The sequence below is a fragment of the Euphorbia lathyris genome, chromosome 1 (assembly GCF_963576675.1).
Source record: "Euphorbia lathyris chromosome 1, ddEupLath1.1, whole genome shotgun sequence".
Lineage (NCBI taxonomy): Eukaryota > Viridiplantae > Streptophyta > Magnoliopsida > Malpighiales > Euphorbiaceae > Euphorbia > Euphorbia lathyris.
This window is the reverse complement of record NC_088910.1, coordinates 89,535,325-89,549,711: the sequence shown is the minus strand read 5'-3', so window position 1 is coordinate 89,549,711 and position 14,387 is coordinate 89,535,325. Positions and strand designations below refer to the sequence as shown.

Genomic DNA, 14,387 nt, shown 5'->3' with positions numbered 1-14,387 from the left:
CTTGAAGGGATTTGGATGAGAAGAGAAATACAATAGAGAGTAAGAGAAGGCAGGACACGCAGGTCCTATTTAAATACCAAAAGACTAAATAACTATTAAAGAGGGCCTAATATGTCCATAATGCCAAACATGCATAGACTCAATTAAATTTAATTTAATTGGTTGATTACACAGACTATTTATGTAATATTTAAGTTAATCAAATTGACAACTTAAATTAATTTTCATCCAATTTCAATTATGCATATCCTAATTAATTCGAATAATTCATTTAATGCTTTGAATTACTTATATCAAATATTTAGGTAAAACAAACTTTTAAATAAATTGATTTTGATAATCAAAACAAATTATTATATTCTGAAACACACACACATACACATATATATATATATATATATATATATAACGGGTTATTTTAAAACAATTTAAAAACCCGGTACCAACAATCGGGCCGGGCCGATTTAATCGGCCCGACCCTTTGGCATAGCTGCTACCGTAGGGCAGCAGCTAGCGGACAGACGCTGCTGCCGTAAAGGCAGCGGCGTCCGCCGCAAGGCAGCAACCAGCCGCAAATAGCGGTTTGGGGTTGCCGTCTCGCGGCAGCGACCCCGAACTGCTATCAATATATATTTTTTTAAATATAAATATATATAATTGTTCTAAAACAGTTTCAAAACAATTTTCAGAATATTAAAACATTTTTATCTTTTAGATTTAATAAAACAAAACGTTTTAATTATCTAACTATAAAACTTTTAGATTTTGTTTAAAACCGATTATCAACCGAAATAATCAGGAACTATGCATAATCAGTTTTAATTAACAAGTAATCAAAACTTATTTATCGTTAGGTTAATTGAACTAATCGATTAATTAATTTAACCTAACAATAAATCTATTCAATCTGATTGAAAAACTCTTTTATTTACATATATGAAATAACAGATTAACATAGGCTCTGATACCAATGTAGGAAAATAGACAAGCCTAGGCATAGCGGAATAATAAAATTTTATCTATTTTATCTATTTCATTTTTCCAAGATCTGTTAATTGTTATTTCATATAAAGAGGGATAGATAGTAATACCTTTACTGATGAACTATCTACCGTTGCAAACGAAGTGCCCACAACTTGTTATTATCAACTCGTGAACCACGAATGTTTGATTCAACACAAAACCAAAAGATAATCAGTGATCAAACTTCAATGAATAGCAATCGCAATGATTGCCTCTAACAGAAATCGATACGAGATCAAAGAGGGAGTAAGAAATAAAGTAAATTAGCCGAGACGAAAGACGGAACGATTCCTTCTCTCCCTTTTGTGTTTTTTGGTCGAATTTTAGGGGTTAGGGAGTCTATTTATAGACTTTTCTTAACCCTAATCCCAGTTGTGTTAGGTAATTAAATAATTGGAATCTTATTCGGAATAAGATTCCTAATTAGATAATTAAATAAACACTTTACTATTATCTAAATAGTAACTAATTATATCTAGATAATTATTATTAATCAAATTAATAATTAATTAATGTTAGGGATAATTAATTAGAGTTTCAATCACATAAAAAACTTCTAATTAATATTATCAAATAATCTTTTAATTTAATTGATAACCATAATCAAATTATAATTATTAATCAAATTAATTTATCCCTAAATTAATACAAATTTCGGCCCATATGTGTATGTCCCACTAATTATATTTTCGTCCTCCGATTCCAAGTCGCATATGCGACCCATTAGGTTCTTTATTGCCACTAGCCGTATATATCATTTGAAATTATTCATTACGATTAATTCCAACATATATATAACGGAATACCATCGAGAGCTGTTACTAGCAGAACCTATGATATTCCTCCAGAGCAATTAAGAAGTCAGGTTGATAACTGACATTAACCTTTCTGTATTAGGTACAGTATAATACGATCCTTCATCAACTATATCCTGTCGGTCAATTCCTTATAACCATGAAATGTGTCAAGGTTACATATAACGAAGAGTCCGGTTTTACTTGTACAGGTTGAATTCACTTTGAAAGATAAGTTAAGTGAAATGTTTATTTCTACTCTTAACTGTATCACCTTGCAAGGATTTCAGTCAATTCACCACAAGCGGCCCTTTGGATATATCTCCCATTTATCGGGAGTGACGAATGCTCAATCTGACATTAACCATTCTGTAATTACTTCGCGTGATACCCAACCCTGCTCTCACACACCCTAGGCTCTCACCTATTGGATCGTGCTCGCACAGAATCAAAGTATCAAACTCTGCAATCCAGAATTACTAATTAATGAATGTTTGAGTCTGAGGATTAGTTATACCTACTAATACCGATGAGATGAACAGTTGACACATTAGATAAATCACTCCATTCTGTTATCTCAAGTCGGGTCCCAATCCTAATGAACTCCTTCATCAGATCCATGTAACTGTTTAGATATCATAATATCTAAAGCTTGTGAGATCAGCTTTCTGTCTCGACAGAAAACACTGTTACATGCAAGTCTCAACAGCAGTATGCCAATCCCTATAACATATTACTTGACTTGGGTTTACTTTAAGTCTATCAGTCTATTATAAAGTATAGTCTCACTTCATGCTTGTATGAACACTTTATAACCACTTGAATAAAATTAGGATTACTTCCTTTTCGGAAGATTTGTGCCTTTATATATAGTTACACATTAATGCTATATATCTGATTAAACAAATGACCAAATAAACAATTTATTCATTAATTTTAATATCCAAATGTATTTAGGACACTAAATTCCAACAAAGGTCTCTGATTTATTTATTCCATATACCAGAATATGAGATCGAGTAAAGCTTTGCTCATATTTCTCTAATGTCGAAGCTGAGATGATTAGTAATATGGTTGTTCCTATAACTGCTCTTGATGATCGTCTAATATGGCATTCACCAAAAATGGATGTTATTCATCCAAATCAAGCTATCATGTGTGTCAAACGGGAAGAAGGGTGATGACATGGCAGTGAATGGCTAAAAATTTGGGACCTAAAGCTCCCACCAAAGGTATTACTATTCCTGTGGATGTTGGGAATAATTGCAATCCTACTTGGTATACTTTATTTGATAAACACATTGATGTGCCACTGAATTGTATATTATGTGAAAGTGAAGTAGAACATGGATGGCACTTGTTTGCTGAATGCAAGTTCGCTCGAAAGTGTTGTCTAGTGGTGGGGATGGAGGCCTTAGGTGGAGATTGGTGGAGGATCAAAGATTGGTTTTTTCAATTCTACTGCAACTAGGTCTCGGAGGTGGCTTGTAAAACTACCACTATGTTGTGGTTGATTTGGGGACAAAGAAATAATGCACTCTAGGATGGGAAGATCACTAGACCTGCTGATGCATTCAAGGCATGCTAGTCCTTCTATAGCGAGTGGGAGTCTGCTCAACGTACAACACGATCTGTAGTATATGTACGTGATGTTGCATCTATAAAATGGAGTCTGATAACATGGATGCCTCTAGAGTTTGACGAACTTAAGTGTAATGTCGATGCAGGGGTGTTCCAATCGGATGGTAAATGCAGCGTATGGACAATGGTTCAGGATTACAAGGGTCGGTGCTTGTGGGTTTATAGCTCAGTGTCGGAAGGGATATATAATTCTAAAATGGTAGAAGTCGTGGATCTAAGGAATAGTGTCCTTTGGACTATTTCCATTCATTTACATCATATGCTATTTGAATCAAATGAAAAACTGGTGGTAGACTCTATTAATTTTACATTCTTCGAGTGACGTTTGCATCTCGATTAGCAAATGAAATTGCCCATTGTGTTGCACGACAAGCTCTTTCCAATGCTAATCCTTTTTATTCTTCTTTAATTCCTATGTGGCTTAAGGATACTCTAAGTAAGGTTATTCCTACTATTTATCCATAAATCTGAACTTCTTTTTAAAAAAGCAACCTATATGTTCATAAACCTATAAGTATAGGTTTATTTTCGTGTGATACAAAAAAAAAATGAAGTACAAGCATACAATTACTTTCTCTCTATTGTTCTTATTCCATTGCATATTATCTTTCTTATTTCATAACACGTTATGAGCACAAGTTTGCTCTTTTGGTTAATTTCAGCATGAATTTTCTCATTCAATTAATCTCTACTCAAATTTGTTCATCAATTTAATCTCAGATAAGTTCTAAATCTATTTTTAATTTGTTTCATATTATAATCTTATTTCTAATACAATTTACTCACAATTAAGGGACAAGTGTACCCCGTCATATTAAGTAATAAATCTGGTTAAGTCCAGGTATCGAATCCACGAGATTTATACCCACAAGTATTAAACTACTCGGTTCTATACGTTATCTAGGTGGTGAATACTTTAGTTTGGTTTGGGTAACAACTATAAACTACTCCTAAACTATGGGTGAGATAATTTTCATGTACTTCAAGCCCTTATGGAGTGATACAGATGACGCTAAGTTTCAACAAACGATAAACAACATTTCAAGATATATACGAGTAATAATTTACTCGTGCAAAGACGATTATGTATAAATTGACCAACCCTATGACATACTTAGATCGAAGTTACCTCTTAAGGCGACTCTAATTCTTAGGTTCAGAAAATAGGGCCCGTAAGTTCCGTGGCTTGTCAATTCCTACAGTTTCTGGGTTGTCAACTCCGGTAAGGCAACACCTATATGAATCTTAATGGATTTTGGAGTTCGTAATCAACCTACACAATAATCAATTATGAGAATCAAAGCAAGAAATAAACATTAACAAGTATAGTGAAACTGAAAACCGTAAATCATATATTATTACTATGGAAAGCGTAAATGCGGAATACAACCAAGTCTAGCACATAAGAAGAGTACAAACTAATTAACAAATAAAAAGGGAAGAAGAATCAGCCCTTAGAACTAGCTAACCGGACTTAAGACCGTCGCTTCGGACTTAGAGGTGGAACTCTCGAGCTTGGGGAAAGCGGGTGGAAGGTAACTTCGACGAAGTAACGGAAGAATTACACAAGCTCTCAAGGTGTAAGGAACTTTATTACATGGAAATTGAATATCTAATTGAGTGGCAAGCACTCATATTTATACAAAAAATCAAGCTCAGGTCATAATTGTAATTACATTAAGTAAGAAGAATTTGAATGTGTATAAAAGTGGTAAGAAGACTTTGAATTTGATGTAGAATATGGGCTCCACACGAAATAATGAAGCATATGATGCTTCATTATTTGTCTATTTTCTCCCTTGCATAGCTTGTCCCCTTTGCTTGTATTTTCCTTTGAATTGGGTGTCCTTTTTTCTTTGGTCTAGAAAGCTGATTCGTCGTCGCTAAAAGTCATTATTTTGTCTCTGAAAATCAACATTTCGTCGCTGAAAAGAATTACATCATCGCCAAAGATGGAGCTGCTGCCGCAGCCTTGACCTGGTCCAAGCTCCGCGTGGATGTGGGAAAATTGACTTGTTTTCATCGTCTTTTGCATCTCGTGTGTGTTTCTCGAATCCTGCAAAGCACAACTATGGACCCGAGATTACTTGATTTATTTATTTACTTTATTTATAACAAAATGAGATTCAAAATGATTAAAATTAACTAAAAGTACATAATTTATTTATTTCTCATTGATATTGAAATATGCATAAAACTAAACACTAAACTTAATAATTTAGCTCAAGAATAAACCGTAAACTATCCCAAAAGATAAGGATAAAACGTCCTATCAAGCAGTAACAAAACGATTTAGAGGATGGAAGGTATGATTTCTATCTCGAGCAAGGAAAGAAGTTTTGATTAAGTATGTACTGCAATCTTTCCCGGCTTATGCTATGAGTCTGTTCCTTCTTCCTCAATCGACATGCTCAGAACTGGAAAGAATGATGAACTCATTATGGTGGGGAAGCGATGGAAACGGTAGGAAAGGAATTCGTTGGCGCTCTTGGGACTGCCTATGTAGTTTGAAGAAGTTCAGAGGTATGGGTTTTAGGAAGTTGCATCATTTCAACTTGGCCCTACTTACTAAACAGGGTTGGCGGTTGTTAACAAATCCTTAATCACTTGTGGCTAAAGTGTTTAAAGCTCGCTATTATCCGAGTACTTTTTTTCTCGAAGCTTCACTTAAGGATAACCCGAGCTTTGTGTGGCGTAGTATCCTCGCGGCCCGGGATTTGGTGGCTCAAGGCACTCGACGAGCTATTGGGAATAGATTAAGCATAAAGGTATGGGGTGACCCGTGGCTCCCGATAGTTAATCCGTTTATTGAAAGTGAGATGGTGGGAGATATGACAAATATAGTGGTAGTTGGTCTTCGTAGTACTGACTCAGGGAATTGGGATGAGGAAGTCATAACTGATCTATTCAACTAGCGAGATTGTGCTCTGATCTGGGAAGTCCCTATTTCTAGTCATGAAGTTTCTGATGACTGGTATTGGAACTTTGAAAAATCGGGGACTTATAGCTTGAAGAGAGGCTATCGACAGAGCAGGTATCCACCTTCTGCATCTGCTACTGTACCAAACGAAGCTTGGAGTTCAATTAGGAACCTTGCTATCCCGCCGAAGGTGCGCAATCTGATGCGGAAAGCTTATGCGAACTGCTTGCCCACGTCGTGGGAGCTCTATCTTCAACGAGTTCCAGTAGAACCCAGACGCCCATGGTGTAATTCGTTCAATGAAGATATTCTTCATGCCCTTATCCGATGTAACAAAGCTCGTGCGGTGTGGAACTATTCCAAAACTGGGGATATTAGTGCTACTGTTTTGAACTTTCAGCAATTTTAGGAAAAGGTGTGTCAAACTAAAGACTGTAGCAAGATGGAAGAAGTTGCGATGTTGTATTGGTCGGTGTGGCAAGACCGGAATAACTGGATATGGAATAAAATACAGACTCCTGCTCCGATACTGTTTAACACTGCGACCGCCTTGAAGTCTCGATGGAAGCAGGCCTGACTTCTGTGTCAAAAATTGGTGTCGGCATGCCCTGTTCAGTCCTCGCGTTGGCAGCCCCCGCCGGCTGGTAAGATAAAAAATAATTTTGATGCTGCTCTATTTGCCGATAGGCCTCTGGTCGAATTTGGATGGGTAGCCCGTGATGATTCATGTGCTTTTGTGGCCTGATGTAACGACATACTACAGTGCAGCCAAGATACCCTTATTGCAGAGTCCTTATCTTGCCGAGAGGTACTGCGTTGGATCAAGGATAATGGCTAGGTGGATATTTGGATAGAAACAGACTCCCAACCACTGGTCCACGGTTTTTATCAAGCGACTCCCCTAACCTTTTTACTTGGGGTCTCGTCCTTAATGAATGTAAAATTTTTATAGCAAAAGGTCAACAAACACTGCGACACATATGTTAGCCAGAGCAGTAGGTTCCATGTCCGATCACGGAGTCTGGCTCAATGAGCATCCTCCGTTTCTATGTAATGTTCTAATTTTTTATTTATAAATCATCTTTTGTGTCAAAAAAGAAAAATTTGATTCATTTGGAAGTTTTAAAGGTATGCCGTTAAAAGTTTTATATATATATATATATATGCCGTTAAAGTTTTGGGTGAAGTAGTTTAGGGACCATTTGTGTTAAATCTAAAGTCGGCAAAACGACATCATTTTATGCTCGCGTGTCGCGGGATTCAGTCCTCCTGGTACGAGGAACAAAATTGCAAAAGGAAGAGAAAAGAGAGAGATACAGAGAGAAAAAGGAGCGAGCATGGATAGGAGTAAAGGAAGCGGAGGTGGAGACGAGATAGTTAATCAAATCGAAAATCAAACTGAATCAAAACGCGGAAGCGTTACCGGCGGAGATTTTAAGGGAAAATCTTGCAAAGGATACCTTTATTATTCTTCCGTTCTCAAATCCACCGGCAAAAATCCTCGCTGCATCGGCATCCCCCGTACCCTTCAAAACGGTTTTGTTTTTTCCTCTCCATTTTCTTGAAATTTTTCTTCCAGAAGTGAAATGAAATCATCCATCACGATTATTAATTTGTGTTCCTAATTCGATGAATAATTAGTTATATGTTGGTAGATTCTCATATGATTGCTTAAGAAAGTACTTTATGGTTCGTTTGATATATAATTGCGAGCCTCCGACTTGATTTCTTGTCATAGTTTAAGCCTATCGTCTTGGTTTTATCAATTTCATAGGATGTGGAACTCTTGATAATTTCTTATGGACTATGTGTTTTCGATGACAAAACCTTTACTTTTACTTGATCATTAGCTACGTTGTTCTCCTTGAAAGAAATGTCTGTGGGTCGATTTGGCCTGGTCCCTTGTTGGTGCCTTGTGGTTTCCTGCTTGTCACCCTGCAACATAGTAGTCAGGAATCCTTTTCTTTTGATGTTTTGTATTTAATCTAGTGAAGCATGCGGTGTATATAATAAAGAGGTTGATGGCTTTTCTAATCCCTTTTGTGACACATCGCACAATGTCTAAGTCAAACTATACTCGTATTAAATGAGTTGTAAGTTGTCTTTATAGATGTTTGCTAGATGCCTACCTTTAAATTCTCCTCATACTGTTTATTGCGCCTCATGTATTTTGGAAGTAGAACAATGTACAGTATATCATTTTGATTACATGCTCAGAAACAGAAACTGTGAAAGCAGGCTGATTGAATTATCAGGCACAGTAAGTCTAGAGGTATATCATATATGGATGAAACAATGTTGTTATTATATGTTTGTACAGGATGTGCAGTGTGGTGGTTTTGTGCAAATAACTGCTACATGTGCTAGAATATAATCTCATATTTTGGAATGTTTGTTACTTGTTGGGCTTTAATAGTTAGGTTTTTTCAAACTCTTTATAAATGTAAGATTGTGATGAAATATCTTCTGATACGTAAGTTTAATGACCAGTTCCAAATTACATTGTTGGACAATCTGAGGCTGAAGCTTCTAAAGATGGGCGACGTCTTGTAGATTTTTACTATGGTTGTGCTGGGTACTCTGTGTATGTCGGTAAAGATCATTCTACTGATAAGCAAGTGGAAAAAACACAACTGCCAGTCTGTGTAGGCCTTGAGGTCGTTTTCTCTCTTTCCTCTTTGTATTTATGCACATATTTCAGTAAAAATGATTTGAATTGTGGCCTTGAGTTTGCTTCTATCTTGTGGTTGCTTGATTCATTAGTTTAAACAGAGAGATCTGTTTATAACCTTTAGTTTTACATTTCATTTTATTTGTTGTTATTTCAGTTATTATTAGGAATGCCTGTGCTTCACTTTGGTTAATTGCATTAGCAAGAAGTCATCTACTTGGATTGGACATACTATTCCAATAGGTCATGTTATGATTTAGGGGATTGTAAGGAATGCCAAGAAGTCATCTGGTTGAAACTTACATTCTTATATCTTTTCTGCTTAAATGACAAGTTAGCTATCCGGAATGGACGCAATGTCTAACATTATCTTCTTCTTGCTATCCCTGAAAAAGAAAATACCTATCTTACTGATATGAGTTTCTGCAGCTTTTAGTGGATAGAAGAGTTCATAATACTGAGACTGCATCTGCTCCAGCTCATGTTCATAGTAGAGAAGGTATGTAAAAAGTTCGTTAGGCTTGATTTTTAAATGTAATTGATTGGGACATCTGTTATTTTCTCTGTGATAATGTTAAACATAGTAATAGTCAAAGCATTCTTGAGATTCTTTCAAATAGAAATGGGAAAATGGCCTACAAAGATTAATAAATCAAAATCCTATTTGTCTAGAGAAATCATCCACAAAGTACCTTAACACCTTCTGTTCTTCATGCTGGATCTGATGCTATCTTGAGACACTTCATCTCATTTAAAACAATAGTATATCTGCATGTTCATATGCTTATCAATATATGTGCATCAATTTGTATATGCATGGATTATGTGCTTCCATTTCTTTATTATGTGTAATGCAAGCAGCCTGGGTGTTGTTCAGGAGGAACAGCAAACTCCTTTTAGGACAGATCTCACAATGAAGGTTTTTCCTTCCTGTTAATTGTTATTGTGCAATTTTCGATTTAATTATAATATGTGAATCACCATTGGCCTTTCTTCTGAGTATCCAATCCATCATTCTGGAAATACATGGATGCAGATTATCAACTGGATTTTCTCTCATTAGAGAAAATCTTTCTCTATAGTTAAATCTGTTCCTCTCTTTACTAGTATACGCGAAGAATGAATAAACCAATGACACTGATTTGTGAAAGGGCAGGAGCGGGACTATCTTTTAAATTTCTCGTCTTAGGACCTGTTTAAACTTAAGTTAAAACTGGATGATGGCTGTTTGGTGTATGCTTAAGAAAATGAAAATAAACTTCATATAGTCTTTTTATACGTGCTAAATTCATCATTCAGAATAAAGTAAAGAGGCTTATTTGGTATTTAGCTTCTGTGCAAGAAAGTTTAAATTTTTGAGATGATGAACAGATTGATATGCATGTCCTAGAGCAAGTGAATAATCTTTTGTACTGCTTTAAACATTGCCATGCAATTAAAGCCTTATGGAGTATCAGAGACAGATGATTCTTTTCCAGCTTGTGAATTCCATTTCATTTTAAAATGATCCTTGCTTTTCTTTGGGGGCCAAAACAATTGGCACAATAGTGTCCATCTTTTCTGTAAGCTAACTTATCTAATTTTCTCCTGCCATTAAATTTTCGGCAATTGTAGATGGTCAGGAATTTCCACTACCTCGAAAACAGAAACCAGCCCAATCTGCAGGAGATGACTTCCTAATCAGGTGAGATACTACTTGCAATCATAGGTCAATACGCTCACTGATGCACGAATGACCGACCATGTAGAAAATAACCAGTTAATGCAAAACTGCAGGTATACTCGGAATGCTAGCCTGGTTGCGTCAGGGGTGGCGAGAAACATGCGAAAAGTAGGGAGTTATATAAAAGATAGTCTGGATGACATTTTATACCCATACCGGAGGCGACCGAAGTGATAATACTGTATCCATTATGGATGGCTGTAAGAAGGAACTAGCTAGATGAAGTAGAACCAAAGCTTCATATGCTAACTAGTCATGAATTATATATAAAATTCTCCTTACACCACTTCTATAAATTGGGAGCCCAGATTTAAGGGCAAAGGCTCCTTTTTTTTGTATGAGACTGTAATCTGTAGTATGATCCAAAAATAATTTGAAATTACATGATTATATAATGCAATTTGTAATCTTGTTTGCCTATGCAATCATAGGGATAGTCTTTTATTTCTAAAAATCAATTTGTTAGTTATTGTTTAACATTTAAAAGTTTTCTTAATTACTAACATCTTGTTGTAACCCATTTATGATCAATTTCTTGATTACTTTTAGATAGAAGTGTCAAAATGGGTCATGATTCATTTAACAATTTGTTTAACTCGTAATTAGGGACCATTTAGGTTGATCCATTAATGAGTTGGGTTATAAATAGGTTGATTTACCTAACTTATAACTTTTTTAAAAATGGAAAAAAAAAACATGATAAACAAACCAAGAAACCGATAACCCCGAAAAAAACCAAAAAAACATGATAGAAAAAACGAGAGAAAATGTGAAAAGTGGGAATGTGGAAAATAGAAAAAAAAATGAAAATTGAGAAAAAGATAAAAGGCTTAATCTATTAAGAGTCCTTTGAATTTGTCTCAAAAACTTGATTGGTTCCCTAAACTTACAAAGTGTCTTGTTAGCCCTTCAACTTATTTAAAATAACTAATTGACACCTAAATTTGCTTAAAACGATCTACTAGCCTCATGAATTTGCTTACAGTGATTAATTAGCCCATTGAACTTGTTTAAAGATATATATATTTCAATTTATTTAAATTTGTAAAAAAATTCAGAACTTAAAAAAATAAAGGCTTAATTCGCTATTCTAAAATTGTAAAACAAATTAACTTTCTATTTTTCATATTTTTAGAACGTTTTTTTTTATAGATTTGAGGACTTAATAATACTCCCTCCATTCTTTTTTATATGTCGTTTAAGGTTTTTCATCAAGACCAATGCAATATTAATGAGACTATTAAAATGACTAATGTACCCTTAATACTTTTCTCCTGGATCTCTACTTTCTATGCAAAATTTCTCTCTCTTATTAATTTTTATGACTTAATTAAGATAATTTGCATTAATAACTATATCTCTCTCTTACAATAAATAGGGGCAAATTAGAGAAAGTATTGTAAAAAGTGCATTGGTAATACAAAACGACATATAAAAATGAACAAATTCAAAAGTCCAAAACGTCATATAATAAAAAACGGAGGGAGTAACATTTTAAGCAAGTTTATAGGGCGAACTGATATATTAATCCAAGATAAAAACATAAAAAGTAATAAAAAAATGTTTAGAGTAATCAATGAGACAGAATTCCAGCAAAGACCCGAACCTCTTGTATTCGATCAAATAGGACTCATTTATTCCTAAGATCTAACACGTAGCATGCATTTATTCCAAAGCCTAAATTAGATGTCTAGACAGATTTTAATAGAAATGCCTAAAATACCCGTATCCCGAGAGTGATTTTATCTTCATTTGCAGATTTGGCTAAAATATATTAAATTTACCGAATAACAGAAAACCTATTCTACCCAGACAAGAAAACAGGATTCTACCCGAAAAACTCTCTATCATCGATCTGAGGAGATCCCTGATCGATGATGGGGATCTTCGATCGAGGAAGACCTTTCGGGTAGACCCTCTATTTTAGTGTCAAAACCAGAAAACAAGGGGAGAAGTTGGAAATAAAAATAAACAACTAGCAAACAGTAGGGAACGGGCTTTTAAAATCCTTCAGATGTTACCTCTGAAACGCTTTTCCAGTTTATTTGGTGTTGGGTAGGCCGACGAACACGTGGTTGAGACTTGAGCAGCAACCCGGACCCGTGCAGCAAGTGACAACAACGATCAAAATATGGTATCCCACGTACTTAGACCGAAATGACCTCCGATTTGGAGTAGATTTGACCCAAAAGATCAAAAGTCTGGAAGTGTAATAACTCAGAATTGACGTCTTTAGTGAAGAACAGTTGTGATAAACGTGTTTCTTTGAACTAAACTTGTAATTTGTGTGTTTTGGGTGTTTTTAAACTCTAAAAAAGGTTGTTTTTTTTTGTAAGAATAGTGTTGAAAACCTTCCTTTTCACTCACTTTCAAGTGGATTTCACTAAGTTTCAAGTGATTTCACTCTTTTTCTCTTAATTTCCCTCAAAATCTCTTTATTTTTCTTTGCAAAATGTCTCTCTCCCCGAATAGGTAGTTGCCTTTCGTTTTAGTGGTGGAGAAGGGATAGAAACTGCTTTGAAAACTGATTAAAAACTGTCTAAAACCATCAAGGATCATCGATCGAAGACCCTCATCCTCGATCGAGGAACTAGTCTTCGATTGAAGGTCCTTATGGACTTTGAGTATTTTTTATTTCAAAAATGATTAGATCAAAATAGATTTGATAGAAATAAAATAAAACAAACTAAAATGACTCAAAAAACTAGGCCCGGGTCCTTAGCTCGTATCTCCTACAGCGCATCGTGTGAAGCCCACCTACACCAACTGTTAGCTAGAGTGTAACATGAATCTCATTCAAAACCCGAATACTCTGGTAAGTCATATGTTCAAATCTAAATATTTTCCACAGGAAAACTTTCTTAACTCTAAACTGGGCAATAATGCTAGTTATGTTTGGAGAAGTATTTGAGGTTCACGTGATATTCTATGTTTTGGCTTAAGACGGTGACGGGGTAATGTGGAAATGTACATATTTGGAGGCACCCATGGATTATAAAGGAAAATGGTTTTACCCTTACCCCAGCATTGACCTTACTATAGATGATGCAAAGGTTTTAGACCTAACTGTTGAAGGTGACCTTACTATTGAAGGTGACCATCAATGTAATAGGGCTAAAGTGGTTGAAATATTTATGCTACTACCACACAGAATTGAAAAGGACCAATTAATTTGGCACTTTACCACAGATGGTGTGTACTCTTCGAGCTCAGTGTATAAAGCATTTGAGGCTCATTATCGATCAATGGTCAAAGGTAAGGGATGGAACTTATTATGGGACCTTAACATACCTCCAAAGAATAATTTTTTCTTGTGGAGAGTTGTATCCAATTTATTACCAACTCGACTGAAATTATACTCAAGAGAGATGGACGGTCTACTTACCTATATGTCATACAGTGAGGAGATAGAACATACCTGACATATTTTTATAAGTTGTTCGTATGTGATAGCTTGTTCATAGCTTTCAATTCTGTAAGCATTCAAAACCCTACCATTGTTGGAAGGGAATAGCTTTTTGATTGTTTGCTAAGCAGCGAAAATAAGTCCCCCTTAAGATGCTGAGGTAGAATTTGATGATTATGTGCTAGGGTTGTGCGAAGCCCATGGAATGG

General features: G+C 35.4%; 1 protein-coding gene across 1 annotated transcript; it reads left to right on the top strand.

Moving 5' to 3' along the window:
• Positions 1 to 7,585: 7,585 nt before the first annotated feature.
• On the top strand, positions 7,586 to 11,208 carry LOC136205912 (uncharacterized). The gene is made up of 5 exons (XM_065996762.1): positions 7,586 to 7,914; positions 8,869 to 9,035; positions 9,479 to 9,548; positions 10,664 to 10,733; positions 10,826 to 11,208. Exons 1-5 carry the CDS (start codon positions 7,716 to 7,718, stop codon positions 10,944 to 10,946), a joined length of 627 nt encoding a protein of 208 aa, XP_065852834.1. The 5' UTR covers positions 7,586 to 7,715; the 3' UTR covers positions 10,947 to 11,208.
• Positions 11,209 to 14,387: the final 3,179 nt, after the last annotated feature.